The sequence below is a fragment of the Bufo bufo genome, chromosome 5 (genome assembly GCF_905171765.1).
Source record: "Bufo bufo chromosome 5, aBufBuf1.1, whole genome shotgun sequence".
Taxonomy (NCBI): Eukaryota; Metazoa; Chordata; class Amphibia; order Anura; family Bufonidae; genus Bufo; species Bufo bufo.
Window position 1 is genome coordinate 507,069,951 of NC_053393.1, and position 23,691 is coordinate 507,093,641.

General features: G+C 46.9%; 2 protein-coding genes across 7 annotated transcripts in view; one reads left to right on the forward strand and one right to left on the reverse strand.

Moving 5' to 3' along the window:
• Positions 1–22,887, reverse strand: PDSS1 (decaprenyl diphosphate synthase subunit 1). 2 transcript variants are annotated; one of them, XM_040434392.1, is made up of 11 exons: positions 22,629–22,887; positions 14,782–14,840; positions 12,639–12,771; positions 10,806–10,936; positions 10,512–10,653; positions 8,789–8,900; positions 8,362–8,471; positions 6,522–6,602; positions 3,440–3,553; positions 3,170–3,250; positions 1–1,186 (listed from the first exon to the last, which is right to left on the reverse strand). In XM_040434392.1, exons 1-11 carry the CDS (start codon positions 22,767–22,769, stop codon positions 1,046–1,048), a joined length of 1,245 nt encoding a protein of 414 aa, XP_040290326.1. In that variant the 5' UTR covers positions 22,770–22,887; the 3' UTR covers positions 1–1,045. The 2 variants fall into 2 exon arrangements, with proteins under 2 accessions (XP_040290326.1, XP_040290325.1); XM_040434391.1 differs by having other exon boundaries at positions 12,639–12,774.
• Positions 22,763–23,691, forward strand: part of LOC121002814 (protein adenylyltransferase SelO-like) — a 49,799-nt gene continuing 48,870 nt past the window's right edge. For 2 of the 5 annotated variants that reach the window (XM_040434388.1, XM_040434385.1), the window contains exon 1: positions 22,916–23,108. The gene's annotated coding sequence lies outside the window, so the exon portion shown is untranslated. Of the gene's footprint in view, positions 22,895–22,914; positions 23,109–23,691 lie in introns of those variants that run through there. The other 3 variants (XM_040434389.1, XM_040434387.1, XM_040434390.1) reach the window with 3 other exon arrangements.

A 23,691-nucleotide genomic window follows, 5' to 3' on the forward strand; every position in this document is an offset into this window, starting at 1 on the left:
CCGAGCACGGGGAGAAGCAGCAGCAGCAGTGTAGGGAGCCAGGTAAGTATATTCAGTGTGAGGGGCCTGGGCATATGGGGGACATTTTTTAGTCTCAGATAACCCCTTTAAGAGGTGCACACCTCTTAACAAATGTACCGCATCTTGTACTGCCCATGTGCCACATGCTGCAATCTATGCCGGTTCCTAGCTTTCGGTTATAATTGACACCAAATTATTGTAAATGTGTCCCTCCTCTGTTAAGCTCCGTCGACTTCTCTAGAGAGAGAATGGCGGAGAACTGTCAAAAGTCTCCAGTTTTGTGCAGAATGCCTTTTGATCTGAAATTTGCAACTTTTCTGCCAGAATTGGCGTGCAACTTTGGTAAGCGTGCTGCAAACAGAGCCATGGCGGAGGTGGATTGTTCTACCGCTAGACGCGGGACAGTGAGAGGGGATATAGCCGACCTCCTGGGAAATACACATCAATCAGGTCTGACCGCAATACCAGACAACATAGGAGGACGGAGAGAATTACTATGGTCAGTGTTCCTTTAATGCCAAAACATCCGCTCTCCAATTTTAGATGAATGGCACAATGATTGAGACATGGGGGCTGAAGAATTTGACTAAAAAGATAATTACCGCCGCCACGTGCCAGATTATTGGATATTATTTCACCCTACACAGTCTCTAATACCTCAAGGCCGTCCAACCAGTCGCTGCCACTTCGTTCTGTTTCAATGATAATATTAATATTCGATTAAGAGCTAGGATAAAAAAAAAATACAATTAAAAAATAACTTCTTTGAGATCCAGAATAGATTTTATGCTTTTAAATAGATTTTGCCCCCTCTCTTTTAGACATAATATGGCTTTTACACTGATAAAACCTAAATCTTTAAAAAAAAATACAGTACTGTCACGGTGAAAGGCGTAATAAACATCTCGCAGGTTCTTCTCGAAAAGTCTTTTTGGTGGCCCGCACAGGAAACCGGCTGTGTTTCGGTAAGTGTGGCTCGAGGCACTGTTTGGTGGTAGCTGCCTGGTGCAGTTCAGGTTCTCCATCACTTGTCCCTTGTTAGCACAGTTTCTGTCAGCTGAATGAGAGCGTCTCTCTCGGGGGACGGCTGCAGTTTGCTGATCTCTCGGATTGCTTCGCTACAGTAGCGCTGGGCGAGGTAGGTGGTTTGGTGGACACCGTCACTCTGGTCAGCGGACAGAAAGAGAAGTTACTCGTCGGCTCAGGTTATCATACAGGGACGGCATCACGTTTTCTGATACAAGTGTTTATCGCTGGTCACTGGCGGCAGATTCACCGATAACCTAATGTCTATGGAGGCTGGCAGGACATCAAGGTCACGATTAGAGGGGGATCAAGGAGGTAAATGAGTCTCTGCTGGAGATAAGCGGTGACAGGTTCCTGGACTTGCTCTATTGGGTGTTTAGGTGCAATTATTTTACGAGCACCCACATATAGCCCAATGTGTACTAACGGGACAAGTCCTCATAAGCATGGCAGTGTGAACATCCATGTCATACAGAGCGGTAACATGGCATCTATCACCCACTGGCTCGTGCTACACCACAGTGCATCTCCGATTTTATACTGAGCCCCCCCCGGGGTTAGGCTGGCTCCGCTGTATGTAGTATTAGGGTTATTCACTAATATTCACTTTAGAAAAAAGACGACTGAGGGGAGATCTAATTACTATGTATAAATATATCAGGGGTCAGTACAGAGATCTCTCCCATCATCTATTTATCCCCAGGACTGTGACTGTGACGAGGGGACATCATCTGCGTCTGGAGGAAAGAAGGTTTCTACACAAACATAGAAGAGGATTCTTTACGGTAAGAGCAGTGAGACTATGGAACTCTCTGCCTGAGGAGGTGGTGATGGGGAGTACACTAAAGGAATTCAAGAGGGGCCTGGATGTGTTTCTGGGGTGTAATAATATTACAGGCTATAGCTACTAGAGAGGGGTCGTTGATCCAGGGAGTTATTCTGATTGCCTGATTGGAGTCGGGAAGGAATTTTTTATTCCCCTAAAGTGAGGAAAATTGGCTTCTACCTCACAGGTTTTTTTTTTGCCTTCCTCTGGATCAACTTGCAGGATGACAGGCCGAACTGGATGGACAAATGTCTTTTTTTTGGCCTTATATACTATGTTATTATTGAGGTATTGCTTCCAGAGTACAATACGGTCTCTGTGGGCCCATAAGGATGCCAGAAGGCACTGCACTAGATCTGCGCACATAGCTTTGGCGTGTGAATGAGGCCTAATGCTACACTGAAACAAAATAAAAACCTGATAGTGTGCCAATTGTTCAAGGCCATTTTCTGGCCATCAACCCTCCCCCCATAGTGCCACCAGTATGATTAATGACCCACCCGTTAGTGGCCCCCAGCATTATGAATGCCCCCCATTAGCGGCCCCAGTATTATGACTGCCCCCATTAGTGGCCCCCAGTATCATGAATGCCCCCATTAGTGGCCACCAATATTATAAATGCCCCCCTCCCCCTTAGCGGCCCCAGTATTATGACTGCCCCCATTAGTGGCTCCCACTATCCCCCCTTTCGCCCTTATTCTGCTTGTGTAAAAAAAATTTTTTTTAAATAATACCTTATCCACTTGCTCGCGCAGCGACACCCGCTCCTCACTGGATCTAGCAGGAAAGGACCTGTGCTCCCAGTGTGGTGATGTCATCTCTCTGGGAATGTCAGGTCCTTCTGCATCCAGTGAAGAGCAAGTGTCCCTGCGCGAGCGAGTGGATGAGGTGTTAAATAAAAGTGCACCCATTTTTTTTGTGCACTCCTGTCTAAATGACTGTTAAAAAAGGTCTCATTGATTTCAATGGGGTCTGCCTGGCCCTGAAAACAGACAAAAATAGGACACTATTCACTGGCCCTTAAAATAAAAACATCCATGTGAATAGTCTTTGAATTGACTTCAATTGGCTCTAAAAAATGGCTGTTACAAATAAAAGGTCTGTCACACGCCCGTTGCTCTCTGCCGTGTGATTGTGGCTGAAGCGTCACTTCAGTACCAGGAATACATTACAGAGTGCGATTCTCTGTCGACACAATTCCTTAACAGTTTGTCGGAGTTCCCTTATGCTGGTCTGTGGTGAAGGTTCCCAGCAGTCAGTAACATTACGTTTGTATCCCCATATTGTGCATCTTACCTGTCTGACATACTGCCATGCTTGTTCAACGTCTCCCGGTAAACTGAATCTCCTCATTATCAAAGCGTTCAGCTCGGGGAACTACAGGCAGAAGACACACCATTAATAATCATACAATATCCACATTACACTGGGACTGCCGATTAGATCAGTCATGGTGTTTGGTATAGGACGGCAGGGAAAGCCTGATGTGAAATAATCAGAGGTACGCTGAACCAATCATACAGAACATGGAATAGAAGACGCAGGGTTTATCCCGCCATGCCTCACCTTTTGACAAGCGAATAAAACTGGACCGGTGGCTAATCCTAATTTCAGATCTGCAGCCGCTGGTTTTCCCAACTGATCAGCACAAGATGTATAATCTAAGACATCATCGATGAGCTACAAGGTGGAACACATTAGACGTGATGTAAGCAATAACATAACAGCTGCCCCCATAGATTGTGGGGATACGGGGTGTCCAGCGAAATCACTTTCAGCAGCTACAATAATGACAAAGTGATGTTTAAGCCTAAATCATGCAAATACACTGAGCTTGACGCGCTACCATTAGCCATTCTTACCCTGGATGACCCAAACCTTCCAAGGCTAAGCTTAAACTGTATAGTAAACAGGGCACTCAAGGAAACGGTGACCATGCATTAGAAGCAAATATGAGCTTTATTAATAAAATATAGTTAATAAATAGTGAATCACAATTAGAAATGCAATACAATAAACTACAAATAAAATATAATCGATTGGCCAAACCAGTATATAATCGATAATCCGATCCAATATTATCAATTATATACTGGTTTGGCCAATCGATTATATTTTATTTGTAGTTTATTGTATTGCATTTCTAATTGTGATTCACTATTTATTAACTATATTTTATTAATAAAGCTCATATTTGCTTCTAATACATGGTCACGGTTTCCTTGAGTGCCCTGTTTACTATATATTTTATGCTCTTTTGTATTGAGTGAGTGGTCTCAATTAACAGGAGCACCTGGTGTCGTTTAGGTGTTCTTAGTGTGACATCTTATTTATTTATTCATAAGCTTAAACTGTCCCTAAATGTTTTTAAAAGTTTTAGTTGAAGTGTTAGAAATGCCCTAAATTTTTTTTCTTCTAATATACTTTATTTTCTACATTTTACCACCAATAGAGGCCCCTGAAGTTCCTGCCTCCTGAGTGCTATTCACTGCAGGTCATACAGAATCCCTATACCGCGGCCATGCATGTGGTGTATGGATACTGGTTCGTACAATATGCGTTGCAGTGAGCTATGTATCGGCAGAAGCACACCCCGCTACTCCTGCCTGTGCCCTCCGCTGAAGGCTCTGCCATAGAACACGTGGGCAGGATACCCTAAAACAGGGATCAGCAACATTCGGCACTCCAGCTGCTGTGAAACTACAGATCCCAGCATGCACACTTATTTGGCTGCTATTGTAACTCCCATAAAAGTGCAGAGAGGATTCTGGGAGTTGTAGTTGCAGAACAGCTGGAGTGCCGGAGGTTGCCGATTCCTGCCCTGCAGAGATTTCAGCGGGGCGCAATGAGAACAGACAGGAGCAGCCATGACCTCGCTGCGCTCCGCTAACACTTCTGCATATAACATCGGTGTAGGGCAGGAATGTCAAATTAGTTGCCCTCCAGTTGTTGCAGAACTACAACTCCTAGCATGCCCTGATAGCTGGCTGGAAGTTGTAGTTTTGCAGTAGCTGGAGGGCCACGAATTTGACATATGTGGTGTAGTATCCTGCACTGAGGTTCTATGGCAGAGCTTTCAGCAGAGGGCACAGGCAAGAACAGCAAGGTGTCCTCCTGCCAGTACAGCGGTCACTACAGCGCATGTTGTACATATCAGTATCCGTACACCCCACACATGGCTGCAGTGCACGGATTCTCTATGCGCTCAAGAAGGAAGGGACTTCAGGGGACTATTTTGGTGGTAAAATTAGAAAGTAAATAAAATATTAGAATAAATATTTTAAGATATAACTAAATGGTCAACTAAAGTTATATTTTAAAGTAACTGTTGTTCTGTATTTATTTGTGTAATTTATTGGGGCAGTGATGCTGACCATTTTTGTAATATACTTTGATTACTGAAATCAGAAATTTCTATTAGAAAAATAGCTCTTAGGCCTCTTTCACACTTGCGTTGTCCGGATCCGTCGTGTACTCCATTTGCCGGAAGTGCCCGCCGGATCCGTAACACCGCAAATGAACTGAAAGCATTTGAAGACGGATCCGTCTTCAAAATGCGTTCAGTGTTACTATGGCACCCAGGACGCTATTAAAGTCCTGGTTGCCATAGTAGTAGTGGGGAGCGGGGGAGCAGTATACTTACCGTCCGTGCGGCTCCCGGGGGCGCTCCAGAATGACGTCAGGGCGCCCCATGCGCATGGATGACGTGATCCATGCGATCACGTCACCCATGCGAGTGGGGTGCCCTGATGTCACTCTGAAACGCCCGGGGAGCCGCACGGACGGCAAGTATGCTGCTCCCCCGCTCCCCACTACACTTTACCATGGCAAACAGGACTTTAGCGTCCTGGCAGCCATGGTAACCATTCAGAAAAAGCTAAACGTCGGATCCGGTAATGCGCCAAAACGACGTTTAGCTTAAGGCCGGATCCGGATTAATGCCTTTTAATGAGCATTAATTCCGGATCCGGCCTTGCGGCAAGTGTTCAGGATTTTTGACCATGCTGCGGTATTTTCTCCGGCCAAAAAACATTCCGTTCCGGAACTGAAGACATCCTGAACGGATTTCTCTCTATTCAGAATGCATTAGGATAATCCTGATCAGGATTCTTCCGGCATAGAGCCCCGACGACGGAACTCTATGCCGGAACAGAACAACGCAAGTGTGAAAGAGCCCTAAAGTGGCCCATTTTGAGCCTTAGCAACGCTCCTCTGTCTTGTTTACATAACAGTGGAGACTTGCTAACACTGACTGTTATGTAAACAGAAGACAGAGGAGCGTTGCTAAGGTTCAAAATGGGCCACTTTAGAGCTATTTTTCTAAAAGAAATGTATGATTTCAGTAATTAAAGTATATTACAAAAATGGTCAGCATCACTGCCCCTATGCATTATACAAATAAATACAGAACGACAGTTACACTTTAAATTTTTTGCATGAGACTAGTAAAAATTTTCTTTTTTTCTGGAAAAAGCACAATTTTTACCCCACAATTTTTTTTCTGGTACTGCAGTTATGACCATTCACGTAAGTGGTGCAACTTCTGGAAAAAAGCAGGTCATTTTTTTGCTACAAGAACTATGAAGGAGGATCCTGACGCAAATTTCTTAACTGACATACTGGAAGATACAATCAAGGTAATATCTACCTGGAAGGCTATTCCTATGTTCTTTCCATACTGGTATGCAATCTCATGGACCGCAGGATCAGGAGAGGCCAAGATTGACACCTGAAATTAGAGAAATGCACTGTAAATACCCCCCTTTGCGCTAATATATATGTGTATTTTTTTTTTTCTTAGACAAAGACTATAGTTTTACTAGGAACAATTAGTTCTTAAGAGTCACAAACCACATACATCTAGGTCCTAAGCTGGGTCTCCCTTGGACACGTCTGATGTAAATAGATCAGTATCTGCACAGTAGGATGGGCCACCAGTTGAGAGTTTACCCCAGGTAATCATTGATGAGGACCTATTATAGGACATTCTTTGAACTCTGCATTATGTTCCTCATTTATCCCTCAATGCAGTGTTCTAACAACAGAACTTGTATTTTAGGGCAAATAGAAGAATTTAGTAAAACAGACATGTCACAAACTGTGACAGATCCCCTTTAACTTTGAGGATGCAGCAAGAAGCCATCATAATAGAAGAACCGCCATTAAATGGGTTTTCCAGCACTCAAACATTAATGACCCATTCACAGGAGAATAAGCGTCCGACTCCCTGCACCCCTGCCGTTCAACTGTCTAAAGGGGACAAGCGCTGCGGCCATAGCATACCAAGCAGAGCGCCATACATTGTATTGTGGCTGCTCTTTGTATTGCAGCTCGGTTCCATTCACCTGAATGGGAGTGAGCTACACAAAGGCCATGTGACCAATGGACATGACGTCACAGGCCGAGGAAGAGTTCATGGTTATCGCCCAAGCGATGGGGCCCCATCAACAGCTGATCGGTGGGGGTGCTGAGAGATGGATCTCCATTAATCAGATAGATATTGACCTATCCTTATGAAAGGTCATCAATACTGAAATCCTGGAAGACCCCTTTAACGGGGCTGTCCAGTGTCATGATATTAATGACTAATCCTCAGGATGGCTCATCAATATGAAATTGGCGGGGGTCCAACACACCCACACTGTTCAACTGTTTAAAGAGGCCGAGGCTTTCGTGTGCGAGTGCTACCACCCTCTTCAGTGTTTACCTGCGCGGCGATGAAACTGCAGGTAACCACTGAAGAGGACAACCACCGTAGCCGATCATGGGGGTCAGACCCCCGCCGATCTGATATCGATATCCTGAGAATAGATCAATGTCATGCACAACCCCTTTAATTATCTACCAATGTTAATAAAAATCTATTTGGGAGGAAGTGAGTGAACGCAGTCTGCGTGTAACGATCTGTATATGGCCTCTTGCACATGACCGTATTTTTTGCAGATCGCAAAATACATACGGATAACATCCGTGTGCATTCCGTATTTTGCGTAACGGAACAGATGGCCCCTAATAGAACAGTCCTATCCTTGTCCGTAATGCGGACAATAATAGGACATGTTCTATTTTTTTGGAGGAACGGAAATACGGAAACGGAATGCACATGGAGTACCTTAATTTTTTTTTGCGGACCCATTGAAATAAATGGTTCCGTATACGGAACGGAAACGGAATGAAAATACGTTAGTGTGCAAGAGGCCTAACTGGGGGAGATTTTCCTATGGTGTTGTAAGATTAACGAGCCTACGAAGGGCAAACGTCTTAAATGTATTAAAATGGTGGACGTACCCCGATAATGGCATACAGCACACAGTCATGATAACTCACTAGGCAAGTTAGCCACTCGTACACCAATAATGGTGCGTTATGCTTAGAAAATCTCCCCAAAGTACTAGAAATAGGAGCCTGTATTGCGCCTCCTGCTAACAGAACAGTCACGAGAGCTCAGTTTGCTGCATTTAGCTAGAGAAAATGCGGAACGTACATACTGCTTTACAACTGTTGGCTATCAGACTCGCCGTCTTCTTAAACGTCTTCTCGAGGTAGTGAGCAAATCGTTCATTTTCATTTTCTTTGGAGCCCAACTGAAGAAATTCACCTAAATATCATATGATAATCAAGATTAATGCATGGGTAAATATCCATAGGGGATCATTTAAAACTCAGTTACCAATGAAAGCATTGTGCTATGGCTATATGTAAGGGTAGGATGCGGAGGTGGGGATATGTAATCTGAAAACCCGGCCATGGGCACCACCCCTGTGTACATGAAAGGAGCTGTAGTGCACGGGGTCCACTCCTTCAGTAACAGCTGACCGCCCCTAGTTGTGATTACAGAAGGCCATCTCCTCAATCCTCAGCGACCCTACAAAAGCACAAAGGCTATATTTAATTATATATAAAATTTTTACTAACCACGTACTAAATCTTCGATGACCTGAGATAACACAGAGATAACTGTGGCATTTCCGATTCGTGCCAGGGCTACAGAGGCTGCAGACAATATGTAATCGCCTGCCAGGACAGCCTGAAAAACAACCGGCAATAAAACAGGTTAGACAATTATACCCGCCTGTCCCTGATCTCACACTATGTAATATGATAGTTACGGGTCACACCGAGTACAGCTTCCTCCACAGGAGCCTCACCAAAATCATGGAAAGGCTGACTAGTCATTCTAGGTGGTTACGGGAATGCGATCAGCAATATGTCTATTAGCAGACGACTATGGGGGTCATTTATCATTCTGAAATACTCCTAAATTTGGCATATTTCAGGCGCAGATTGTGACGCAACAGCTAGTTGCGTGGCAATCTGCAAGGAAGGGGACGAGCCGGAAGACCCCTCATTTACCATTTTCTACGGCGTAGAAAAAGGTCTAAGGGTTTATTCACACATCCGTAAGTGTTTTGCGGATCCGCAAAACACAGACACTGGCAATGTGCATTCCGCAATTTGCGGACCGCACATCGCCGGCACTATAATAGAAAATGCCTAATCTTGTCCTATTCTTGTCTGCAATTGCGGACATGTTCTATTTTTTAGCAGAAGCATGGATGCGGAAGTGCGGATCCGGACAGCACATTCCGGCCCCATTGAAAATGAATGGGTCTGCACCCGTTCCGCAAAATTGCGAAACGGATGCGGACGTGTGAATGAACCCTTAATGTAAGACGGCTAGGAAGCAGTCTTACATTTAGAACTGCCTTTAGAAGCCTCAGTCTCCATAACTTCGGCGATCCACCGCCAGCTTAGGGCTGTATTAAGACAGTCGTCTAAAATGCCAGTCTTAATAAATGTGCCCCTATATGTATTAGCAGACGCCTCCTCTGATTCACATAGCAGCAGCTGCGGTAAATGCAAATCCCCCCGAGCTGTCCTCTAGGCGGCATCAGCAGAATATTGGGGACATTTCCAACGGCCTGTGTCTCGATACGCTGATGGTAACTGCTCCAAATCTTCAAAGTATTCTGTTGATACTGCCGGGAGGGCAGCTCTGCATGTCTTCTGAATGTAGACAAGACCACTGACACACTCATTTAGTGCAGATTATCTCGCCCAAAAACAAAAGAAATGGGCATGTGAAAATCAAACCGCTTGATGCTTTGTGTCCCCAAAATCTGCCATCGGCGTGAACTCAGGATACCCCCGTACACATTACATAGTTGGGCGGTCTCACTGAAAATCGGTGGATTCAACTGTCCTTAATGTGTATGCACAGTAAAAGTAATTTTTATTACTGATGACCTACCCACCGGGTAGGTCATAAGTATCTGATCGGTGGGATCTGACACTCAGGACCCCCCCCCCCCCCCAGATAATCAGCTGTTTGAGAAGGCAGTGGTGCTCGCAGTAGCAGATGTGTGACGTCACTTTCATTGGTCACATGGTCCAGGCGCAGCTCAGACCCATTGAAGTGAATGGGGCTGCGCTGCGATACCAAGCACAGCCACTATACAATGGGTGGCGCTGTGCTTGGTAAGATGTGAGGAGGCCGCAGTCTCTTCAAACAGCTGATTGGCAGACCCCCCACCGATCACATGCTGAGGATAGGTTATCAGTATCAAACACTCAGACAACCCCTTTAAATGCGGTGCCAGTGTTTCTGTTGCATCTGCTATAACTGAACACAATTTACCTTTCTTTCACCCCATATCTGGTTGACCGTCTTCTTTCCCCTCCGTGAATCAGAACCATCGATGACATCATCATGTACTAGACTCGCCGTGTGGATCATTTCAGCAATGACTGCAATAGACCGTTGGGTGGGGTGCACTTCCCTGCAGGGACAGAGAAAGGAGGACATCACACCTCCACCCCTGAACAGAATGGTACTTTGAATGAAGTGTTATTTTCATGACCTAATGGGATTAACGTAACGTGAGAAAACTGCAGCCAATGACCAGATCAGGGAGGATGGAGCCATACTTACCGGCAATTGTTATGGTGGATGTTGCAGGCTCGTGCCATTAACACCACCAGCATTGGCCTCAGTGCTTTCCCTTTTCCATCAAAATAATATTCGCACATTTCCCTCAGCTCCTGCGTCGTCATAAACAGCTCCTGTATAATAAATGGGACAAGCGAGGTCACGGGAAATCATTATTCTGCCTGAGGCACGTGAAGCGGCTATAAAGAAACGTGTCACACGAGGCCACTGCTGCTCACTAGTCACGAGACACCAGCCCCTCGTAGTCACAGCAGACCACCTCCTAGTAGTCTGATCAAGCCTTCCTCCAATTCTCCAGTAGTCTCAGCATCTGCATATAATAAACCCTCATGTTGCTCAGCAATGCGGGCACATATGAACATGGGGTCAACACAGATGCCTTCAGCTGCCAAGCGCACATGTAACAGGTCAGCCGGTGTCATAGGGACAAAACTGCTGACAGATGCCCTTTAAAGAACTTAGTAAAAAGAAGAAAGTTTGTCTATTAGTGTATACAATGTCTTGTGTTCTTAAAGGGGTTGTTTCATTTCAGCAAACGGCATTTATCATGTATATAAAGTTAAAGGGGTCTTCCAAGACTTGCATACTGATGACCCATCCTCTGTATAGGTCATCAGTATCTGATCGTGGGGGTCCGACACCCGGGACATCTTTGCTGGCCTGGTTAATTTTTCGATCGCATTATAGACTGCTCGTATCCAGGGGTTACGACCACCCTGCAATCCAGCATCGGTGGTCATGCAGGTACACTATAGAAAAATGCGCCAGCTTATGTGCACTCCCACGATCCCGGCCACCAGAGAGGTATGAAGGAATCCGGCCAGCAAAGGAGACAATATGGACAATCACAATACATTAGTAAGTGGAGGGAGACAACCGCTTGAGCAGAGAATAGAAGTTTTCAGTCATTATAGGAAATGTCTTCAAATAGGAACAGCCAAGTCTTAATATAAAATTTAAAAAAAAGGAAGATATTCTTCAGGCTGGTAATGGCGTCCTAGTGACAGATCCATGTATTCAATTTACCGTTCTAGTAAAGAGCGCTGATCTATCACGAGCGTGTCAAAATGAAATAAGAAGAAAGTAAGATGAAAAGGAAGAGAATAGATCAGGTATTCACATATTGGAAAAAAATACAAAGTATACCAAGAAACCTAAGAATAATTCACTATAATGTTCTGATGTCATCATGTGCATGAAGAATAATAATAATGTATCGATGATGTCATGTATGAGAACTACTGCCTGGGTATAAGAATCTATTTGAGGAACCAAAAAGCAAAGATGAGGCAGCACTCCGAGTATAGTGAATGGGTGGTGGACCCATTTATTCCCAAGGCAACGTTTCAGCCGCTCCACCACCCATTCACTGTACTTGGACTGCTGCCTCATCTTTGCTTTTTGGATCTTTTAGTGCACCACTGCCTATTGTCCCGGAGGGATTGCACCCGACGATTAACAGACTGTGCTGCTGTTTTCTTCTTTTTGTTTTTTGGAGGACGCTACCATTTGATACCATTCCATTCTACACTCTGACTTTCGCAGTCGGCCTGCCTTTCAATCCGCCATGTGTGAATTCTTTCCCAAGAAGAACTGTCTATAGAACCTACTTTAGCTGCTGGTGGAGTCCAACAATCAAAGCAAGGCTTACCCCTCTGCCGGAGGCCAGCAGAGAGTCACTTCTGCCCACCTACTCACCTCCTGCTAGGAGGCTACATACAAGCATGTCTATTGCCGGCTGCTGTATACATCGTCCTGCTCTATATGGAACAAGCTCAGAATTCTATATCCGTAGGAATACAAAGGATGAATTACCTTCTTGATATCCTCATAGAGATTCTTCAGATCTCTGCTCCCAAGTTTAAATGGATCCTTGTATTTGGCCTCGCTGTTGGTCTTACTGTAGCAGCACGGTACCCGGGATAAATGGAGAAGCCTGGACTGTGGCCTGCTGGAGAAGATATGAAGAGGGAAGATGTTGAGGAAATATCAAGGCCAAGTGAATGGGTAGAAGGTGCAATCCCAATGCAACCCCTTCAGAGTAAATCTCCAAAGTCTGGAAACCCAACTCTGGCAATGTCCATTCACAGACCAGAGGACCTGCGATGATGTGGCCCCTGGTCTACTTCCTAATAGCACAGGCTGGAGACATAATCTGATCTATACCAATATCTTTAGGGAGGCAATAAAAGGTTGACCTTTCGGGGATGTAAAGGAAAAAGAAAAGCATATTCATCAGACGTAATAACCTGAGAGGCCTTGGCTTCATCAAGGATAGCTTTCAATTCACGCTTGTAGATATCGGTAGGATCTCTCTCAAGGATCTCTCAGGTCTCATTATCAGACAATACATTTTTACACACATTCCTATAGTGCACCGAGTCCATGACCACAATATTGCCCCCCTTGTCAGCAGGTTTGATAATGATATGGGGGTCATCAGATAATGTAGAGATGGCAGTGGTCACCGACCGTGCAATTGGAATAATGTGAAGAGATCTTGAGGTCTTCTAGGTCTTTGGTGACCATGTTTAGAAAGACATCAATGCAGGATAAACATGTACATGTAACACACAATGGCAAAGCCCAACTGGTGTTTATGGGCATTGATCTGGTTAAACGTCCACCCAGAGGAGGTGACTGGGGTAGGAATCTCTTCCAGCGTGAATCACGCTGGATATTCTATTTAAAAACGTCTGCCCCTCTGGGTCTGAATGAGAGACTGAAATATGGCTGCTTCATCTAAGACATACATCTGCCATCTTAATTCTCTCAGGGTGTATAAATGGGGAACTTTTTGTATATAATCTGGGTTTACGATCTAGGTCTTTTGCCTCCGGTATTATCATTTTATGCGTCATCTAATTATTTCAGACTTTCTTCTAGGCTCCTGTTGTCGATAATCCTGCAATAAATGCCAAAATTATTATTATGCTGTGGTTTGTATTCACAGCGCCATTATGGATGCGCAAGACCTATGCGCCCTACATGGTTTCCAGGCAACCACATGCACCGCCTCTCCCTATCCAATTACTGGCTGCCCATCCCACGTGACCACGGCGCTGGCGCCTGACGTCACGAGCGGCGCCGTTTCCTTTAAGAGAAGCAGGCAGGTATTATTTAAACCCCACAGATTAGGTGTTTTATCGCGGCTGGTAGATCATAGTGTTGTTTATTCCCCCAACCATAGGGGATCTGCCATATAGAGGATTATCATATCCTCCTGACCGACTAGCATTGGATCACCATCTCCTTTGCAGATTTGCATCCCAGCACTCAGGGGTGGCAAATACAAGTTCATTTGCTTGACCCAGTTACTGCTGCAGGGTATATACCTGCGGCTTCTTTGTTCTTTTTTCTTGTTGCAATTTTCCCCTGAAGAGTCGACACGGACAGAAACGTGCCACGTCGGGCGGTCACTAGGAATGTATTAACTGGCCACGTTCTTTAGATTTAGGGATCAGGCCTGAAGTAGGGACAGGTATCCGGACGGGGTCGCCCCTATCGGGGCGGGTGCTCTGTATAGATAGGCAGAATGAAATCAGTCCCCTTCCCCTCTCATAGGGTCTTTTAGGGCACAGCTCTGCATCAACTTTACAGACGCCACCCCACAGCGAGACCTCGTATCCGGTATATACCCGATGTCCTTGGACACCCTCGCTGATCCCAGTATTTTCATTGGCCTGGTAAGACTGCTCGCACCTTACACCAGGTGGAGCAGGTTTATTATTTCTCTACCAGTACTGGGGTACCAGGCCTGGACCCCATATGTTTTTTAGATATTGCATCATTGTGGTGGGTTTTAGTTGCATTTTGAATTAAAAGTTATATTTTACACGTGTGGGACAGCAGCGACCGAGGACCAGGGTGTATAGATTGAACAAAACTGACCAGACCAAACTAGAATATTTGGAGATTCCCTTTAAATAAGGCAAGACTAGATCTGCCGGGTACTTACCACAAGAGAGTGCTCAGTGAGCTTCTTAAAAACATTGGCTGCATGAGGGAGCAGTGTACCTGCAAGAGAAGCAAGATGGCACCATGAGCGTCACCGCAAAAACCTCAGAAGAGCTAATCATTACCAGTCTTCAAATGTCAGAAACTGCTGGTGGTGGTCAGTGTTAGGCTACTTTCACACTAGCGGCAGGACGAATCTGACAGGCTGTTCACCCTGTCGGATCCTTCCTGCCGCTATTTTGACATGGGGACGGGGGCGGAGCTCCGGCGCAGCACGGCGAGAGGCCGTCGGACTAAAAAGTCGGACATGCAGTACTTTTAGTCCGGCGGCCTTTCGCCGTGTTGCGCCGGAGTTTTCTGCGTTCCGTATACGGAACCACTCATTTCAATGGGACCGCAAAAGATGCGGACAGCACTCTTTGTGCTGGCTGCATCCGTTGCTCCGTTCTGTGGCCCCGCAAAAATTATGAGAATGCCGTTTTGCGGACAAGAATAGGCATTTCTATAATAGGCCTCCTGTTCCGTTCCACAAATTGCAGAAGGCACACGGGCGCCATCTGTGTTTTGCGGATCCGCAGTTTGCGTACGGCAAAAAAATGGCACAGTGGTGTAAACGAGCCCTTAAGGCGATACTGATTGTGTCATGGTCTGTTCAGGGGGAAAAAAAAAAACTATAGTTTTGCACACAAGTTCAATTAGTTTTGTCTGCAACTGCGTTCACTGTTTGCTTTTTTACTGTCCGGATTGTATCTGGAAAAACTAAAGAATAACAATCTACATCTCCAGCGACCACCAGTGAAATAAATGTGCATTGTATCCGGATGTCTTCCATTTTTCACACAAGCTTAATTCACTTCTATGGAGCCAGGGCTGCGCGAAAAACGCACAATATATAGAGCATGCTGCGATTTTTCTGAATGCAGAGATAATGCACGAAAAACGATGCTCATGTGCACACCCCCCCATTGACACGAATGGGTCAGGATTCAGTCTGGATGCTGTGTGTTCACTATATGCATCACATCCAGATGGAAAACGTGCTTGTGTGAAAGAGGCCTTATTCACCAAACAGGGGGAAGTCTTTCCACTACACCTCATCTCTGTGTAGCCTCCAATTTGAGCGCAATCCCTGATGGAAAACACTGATGTGTGAATAAGGCCTCAAGTGACGATTTCCAACCTTGTGAGCACCTAGGGTGTCACCATTTAAGCAGAACAGGATTGCCATCATTATACACTGCTGAGCTCTGATACAATTAGGGACATGTATTAAAGGGGTATTCCAGTTACATTAAAGGGGTCATCCCATGATTAATGTACAAATGAAAATCAAGACATCATAAAGTACTTGACAATCTCTATCTAACAAAGCTAGAACCAGCCCTGTACCTCACATGGACCCAGGGATCTCCCCATTCATTGCTCTGCTAGATTTATGTCAAGCTGGCAGCTCGGGGGCGTGTCCATGCTCTCCCTATCAAAGCTCAAGGGGCGTGTCCATGCTCTCCCTATCAAAGCTCAGGGGGCGTGTCCATGCGCTCCCTATCACAGCTCGGGGGCGTGTCCATGCTCTCCCTATCAAAGCTCAGGGGGCGTGTCCATGCGCTCCCTATCACAGCTCAGGGGGCGTGTCCATGCGCTCCCTATCACAGCTTAGGGGGCATGTCCATGCGCTCCCTATCACAGCTTAGGGGGCATGTCCATGCGCTCCCTATCACAGCTTAGGGGGCATGTCCATGCGCTCCCTATCACAGCTCAGGGGGCATGTCCATGCGCTCCCTATCACAGCTTAGGGGGCGTGCCCATGCGCTCCCTATCACAGCTCAGGGGGCAGTTGAAGGATGAAACTGAGCATGTGCGACCATCTCAGTGAACTGGACAAATAAGAAAAAAACAGCAGGTGACACTATACAGATACATTTTATTAAATTACTCAGTGGCTATGCTAAATTTTTAATTACATGCAATTACAAAAGTATTCAGATCCAGGTGCTGGTTTGAAAACGGTAAAATATTTTTCGTGAGAACCCCAGGATAGGGGATATCTAATAGACTGGTGGGGCTCCTACTGCTGGGACCTCCACTGATCACAATAGCTCGGGAATGGATGGAGCTGCCGGTCAGGCATGCGTACAGCCACTCCATTATTTTCTAAGAGAGTTCAGGGGATAGCCAAGTACAGCACACGGCTAGCTCCAAAACTCCCATAGAAATGAATAGAGCAGCCGCACACATGCCTGACCAGCAGCTCCATTTAATTCAGGGGACTGCAGGGGATATGGAGCCCCTGTTCTTGTGATCAGTGAGGGTCCCAGCAGTAGGACCCCCACTGATCTAATAGTTATCCCTTAATGTAACCGGAATACCCGTTTAAATGTTTCCTGCCACTATTCTGGTATAATAAAGTTGCTAAGCATGGGGCACACCATATCTGCACCACAATATGCAACTATTCACTGCTCTTGTCACTTTTCAAAAGTGATAAAAAAGTGGATGGGTCTTACTGGGAGGGGGCGTGGCCAACATTTACTACCATTTACAACAGTTGCGTCTTGTGATGCGCATCATTTTGCACCATGTGCACATTTCTGCCCATAATATGCCCTTAACCCTTCGGGATGTGCGTCATATGACGCACTTCCACCTGTGTCTACAGTACAGCAAGCTACTGCCTTTCTTGTATATCGATCGTTTAGCGATATCTGGTGTGTGTCTGCACCTGGCCGTTTAAAGGGCATCTGTCAGCAGATTTGTACCTATGACACTGGCTGACCTGTTGCATGTGCACTTGGCAGCTGAAGACGTCTGTGTTGGTCCCATGTTCATCTGTGACCGCATTGCTGAGAAATATTATGTTTTAATATATACAAATGAGCACCTAGAGACTCTGCTCTCTCTGCAACTGCTGCAATTTGACAGGGCCAGGCAGGTGAGATCATATTTACACTGCCTGGCCCTATCAATCACAGTGGAGAAGGTATGACAGTTGCAGAGAGAGCAGAGCCTCTAGGTGTAATGGTAACGCCCCCGTTGCTCCTAGAGGATCATTTGCATATATTAAAACATCTTTTTTCTCAGCAATGCGGACACATATGGACATGGGACCAACACAGATGTCTTCAGCTGACAAGTGCACATGTAACAGGTCAGCCAGTGTCATAAGGACAAAACTGCTGACGGATGCCCTAAATACTGCTACATGTTCCCCTGAAGAAGCCAAAGCAAACACGCGTTGGGCGGTCCGCCATCGGTACTTTCATTATTAAGGTCATCTCTGTGTGCTTTTCTATTCTATCAGGTACTTTAGCCCCAGTGGTTTCGTGGCTCACTGTCACTGCTGTGTATTCGCACACTGCCTCAATACATACCCCCCTCCACTCGCTGACTCGTGTGACGCCGCTCCATCGGCATTTATTACTATTATGTAATGGTTATCCTCTATCCCTGTGACAGCTAACCTCCAGCACTCCAGCTGTGGTAAAACTACAACTCCCAAGATGCCCCCTTGCTTGGCTGTTCTCAGAACTCCACAGAAATGAATGGAGCATGCTGGGAGTCGTAGCTTCACCACAGCTGGAGTGCCGGAGGTCAGCCATCACTGCATGTGCCAACCACAGATGTTCCTGCTTTGTGGGTATTGTTCCCCTTTTTACGAGTGTGAAATAGCGGGAGAGGCCCGACGTATTGCAGCAGGGGGGAGTCATGGCAGAGCGGAGAGGAGGCGGCACAAGCACTAGATGGCGGCGTGCCTCACCTCTGGGCACCTTACTGGCTCATTTGCATAACAAACAAACCTGTTTTTCAGAAGATAGAAAACAAGAATCCGTAAAAGAAAGGCACATTTGGAAATCAGGTAGTAAGTGCTATAAGGCAATATCTTTATATTTCCTTTAAAGGGGTTGTCTCACTTCAGCAAATGGCATTTATCATGTAGAGAAAGTGAATACAAGCACACCCTGCAATCCATCAGCAGTGGCCGTGCTTGCACACTAAAGGCAAAAGCACCAGCCTCTCTGGTGGCCGGGATCACAGGAGCTAACCATAGGCCGGTGCTGTTGGCCAAGGTGTGCAAGCACGGCCGCCTTGTATCTGGATTGCAGAGCGGTCGTAACCATGGAAACAAGCAGTGTGTAAAGTAATGGAAAAATAAATCCGGCCAGCAAAGGAGGCAATATGGAGAATCACAATACATTAGTAAGTGCCTTGTATTAACTTTCTCTACATGATACGGTATATTTACACAGGACAGAAAACCTGCGGACGGAGGCAGGTACAATTGGAGTGGATTACAGTAGAAGAGGCTTTACAAATCTGATCAGGATTTATTATTAAAGCCTCATTTTACTCAACGGTCTGTGGACCAAAAAAAAATCCCTTTAGGGGTCTCTAATAGTAAAATGTACCTTTATCTATTCAATATTAAAACCCGAGTGTGATAAGGAAAAACTAATGTTAAACTTTTCAGAGTGCAGTGAGGTGTATTGTATAATGGACTATTAGCTGCTGATGGTTGCTAATAGCGACTCAGGGATTTTGTCCCATTCAGCAGCTATTTAAACACCCCTTATAATGTGGTCAGTTGTGGAAATGCTAAGGGCAAATCAGCTGATAAGTATGAATGATTCCCGCTAGTATCGGCAGGAGGTCGTTTTACTGCCTCTATATCCTTAATCAGAATGGAGTGTTTGCAGGGATGCGGGTGTATAACTTTATTCACAGTGAATCTGTACACTTAGCCCAGCAATCTGATACTGCATGGCTGGCTAGACTCGTCACACACTCATCTCAACTATTCTCAGCGCTCAGTACGTATTGTGTCCAGTAGTTCGAAGACCGATACAACAATTTGTAGTCCTTCTGGGCTGCCCCTGATGTGTTGCCTTGTACTCGATTTGCAACAAGTGTAGCCGGAATTGGTTACCTATATTTCACTTGGTTTGCCCTTTCCACTGACTTAAAAGGGATTCTGTCATGACATTTTAGACCTATGACCTAAACATATGGCCAGGTCCGTCCAAATAGCATGAATCCGAAATTGTACTTATTAAATGTGCCTGTGGCTCTATTAGCACATAAAACGGGTTTTTATAACCTGTCAGTCATTCACCTACCTAAGGTGCCCAAGGGGACGTTGCTTCATAAAGGGTTGCCCGGCTGCAGCCATCTCCGTCTGGTGCCCAGCGCCGCCTTCCCAGTTAAAATCGCCGCCTTCCTCACCTCAGCCCCGCCATCGTCCGATCCCTCAGGTTATGCCTAGTTCGCACGCGCGGGATCTGGCAGAGGGACCGGACGATTGCGGAGTTGGGGCTGAGGTGAGGAAGGCGGCGCTGGGCTCCAGACGGAGATGGCTGCAGCCGGGCACCCTGTATGAAGCGACGTCCCTTTGGGCACCTTAAGTAGGTGAATGACAGGTTATAAAAACCCGTTTTATATGCCAATAGAGCCACATTTAATAAGTACAGTTTCGGATTCATGCTATTTGGACGGACCTGGCCATATGTTTAGGTTATGGGCCTAAAATGTCATGACAGAATCCCTTTAAACTACTGCTACAGCCGACAACATGAATGCTCTATTACTAACTGACTTCCGCAGACATACTTCTGACTTGCTCTCAGCTTCCTAATGCTCCTATGTAACTGCTCACTGCTACACTAAACACCCCTCCCGACATGTTTCGCCACTATGCGGTAGCGGTACTAAAGCCTCATTTACTCCACGGCGCTAATCTGCGTGCTGCTGACACTTTCCACGCGGCAAACTGCGCATGCTGTGGATCTTCAAATTAAAAGCGCATTATTACGTTGTAGATGTGTTTTGCGGATTTCACTCCTTTCCATCTGTAGCCAGGGTGAAATCTGCATGGAAGGCCTCATGCACACGACCATATCTCTTCCTGGCGGTGTGCATGCCACCATTTTTTGTAAAAAAAAAAATGTTTAAACTCCTGTAGAAATGTCCTACTGTTGGCCAAAAAAACAGAAGAAGAGAATAGGACGTGCTATATCTTTTTCTCCAGGGCCATGGAAAGCACGGTGTGCATTTGCGGCCCCTTTGAAATGAAGGGGTTCCACTTCCGAGAATTGCAGATCAGTTGCGGACTGAAAATATGGTTGTGTGCATGGGGCCTTACACCGCTGAGATGTTCTGACCGGCGTGGACGTATGTGGTAAAGTAAGGTTTCTATCAATCGGAAAACACGGTGGACGCTAATCTATAACCGGCTGTAAAGATTACCCGGAGTCCACAGCTCGGCCCCCGCTGTACGTTATATGCCATGGGGTCAGAGTCTATAACATGCCCTTAGTCAAGGACAGGACGCACACGTCATACGGGGGACAGTAACTATATACATTCATACGCTGGATCCATAAACGGCACAACCCTGTGTCCCCCAGGACCAGATACAGAAGCAGGCGACCACTGCCATCCCCACTGTGCAATCTGACACCGAACATAGAAGTCAAGAGAATGTGCACAAGCTACAGCGCGGGGAGCGTGACCTGAAATGTAGCGCACGAGTAACTGCATCTGTTAGAGCAAATAGCGCACGTGAAAACGAGAAGCGCGCGGTTCAGGACCGGCGTGGAGACAGCAGCACGATGTCTGAGGCACTTCATGGGGTTTAGGCCTCCTGCTCAGGAACGCACTTGGTTTCCATGGCCACTCTGTTATTGTTTTGTTTTTTTGCAGATAGGAAGCCTGATCAGCTGTGAGGAGATTGCAGCACTGATCAGCAGGGGCGGACCCCGGACTATTTGACGGACGGTACAGCGCAGAGCACACAGTAGGGTTGACACAGCCTTGTACAGCGCAGAGCACACAGTAGGGTTGACACAGCCTTGTACAGCGCAGAGCACACAGTAGGGTTGACACAGCCTTGTACAGCGCAGAGCACACAGTAGGGTTGACACAGCCTTGTACAGCGCAGAGCACACAGTAGGGTTGACACAGCAATGTACAGCGCAGAGCACACAGTAGGGTTGACACAGCCTTGTACAGCGCAGAGCACACAGTAGGGTTGACACAGCCTTGTACAGCGCAGAGCACACAGTAGGGTTGACACAGCCTTCTACAGCGCAGAGCACACAGTAGGGTTGACACAGCCTTGTACAGCGCAGAGCACACAGTAGGGTTGACACAGCAATGTACAGCGCAGAGCACACAGTAGGGTTGACACAGCCTTGTACAGCGCAGAGCACACAGTAGGGTTGACACAGCAATGTACAGTGCAGAGCACACAGTAGGGTTGACACAGCCTTGTACAGCGCAGAGCACACAGTAGGGTTGACACAGCAATGTACAGCGCAGAGCACACAGTAGGGTTGACACAGCAATGTACAGTGCAGAGCACACAGTAGGGTTGACACAGCCTTGTACAGCGCAGAGCACACAGTAGGGTTGACACAGCCTTGTACAGTGCAGAGCACACAGTAGGGTTGACAGCCTTGTACAGCGCAGAGCACACAGTAGGGTTGACACAGCCTTGTACAGTGCAGAGCACACAGTAGGGTTGACACAGCCTTGTACAGCGCAGAGCACACAGTAGGGTTGACACAGCAATGTACAGCGCAGAGCACACAGTAGGGTTGACAGCCTTGTACAGCGCAGAGCACACAGTAGGGTTGACACAGCCTTGTACAGCGCAGAGCACACAGTAGGGTTGACACAGCAATGTACAGCGCAGAGCACACAGTAGGGTTGACACAGCCGTGGACTGTGCAGAGCACACAGTAGGGTTGACACAGCTGCCCATTAGAACCAGGCCCGGCGCAGCCTCCACCAATGAGAGCGCTCCGCACACAGCCGCATGTGCCGGTGACACCGTGACCTTCCCCCTGTCCTCACCTGCCCCGCCGCCGCCGCCGCTCTCCCTCCTCCCGCGGCCCGGCTCCAGCCTCCTCCCAGGCCAGCGTGCACTCCTCGTACCCCGGCCAGGGCGGCGGCCACCTGATGTCCACAGCACGATACCCTCCAGCCCCAGCCCATCCTCAACCTTCACTTGGTTGAGACACCAGACACTCGGCCCTCCTCCACGCCCCCTGACGCTTGTCCCGGACCCGGACGTTACGAGACGGAAGTCGGAAATGACTGTTCCGCCATATTTACTGAGGGTAAGACTACATTGGGTGTTTCGGCCCTTTCTCCCGGGTACCGGGTTTCGCATCCTCCCCGCGTTCAGTCAGGACGCAGATATAGTTGAGGAGCTGGCGGGAACCATTTGTCCCCTTGCTACGTCATTGCGCCGCCTGCCACGTTCCGCAGGAGCGGGTCTGCCAAAAGAGGCCACGCCTGCATCGCTGGATGACGTCATGGGAGCGGGGAAAGGTGCGTATGTTTACCCAGGGGCACAGAGCATGAGGCTGTATAAATGGAGACACAGAACCTGCGCCATTTGAATGAGCCACATAACGTGGCACTATATAAAAGAGGCACAGAGGCTGAAGGGCTGTATAAGGGTCAGTTCACACCATGGCTGCTACCATTAGGGCTCTTTCACACCTGCGTTCTTGTCTTCCGGCATAGAGTTCCGTCGTCGGGGCTCTATGCCGGAAGAATCCTGATCAGTTTTATCCTAATGCATTCTGAATGGAGAGTAATCCGTTCAGGATGCATCAGGATGTCTTCAGTTCCGGAACGGAACGTTTTTTGGCCGGAGAAAATACCGCAGCATGCTGCGCTTTTTGCTCCGGTCAAAAATCCTGAACACTTGCCGCAAGGCCGGATCCGGAATCAATGCCCATTGAAAGGCATTAATCCGGATCCGGCCTTACGCTAGACGTCGTTTCGGCGCATTAACGGATCCGACGTTTAGCTTTTTCTGAATGGTTACCATGCCTGCCGGGACGCTAAAGTCCTGTTTGCCATGGTAAAGTGTAGTGGGGAGCGGGGGAGCAGTGTACTTACCGTC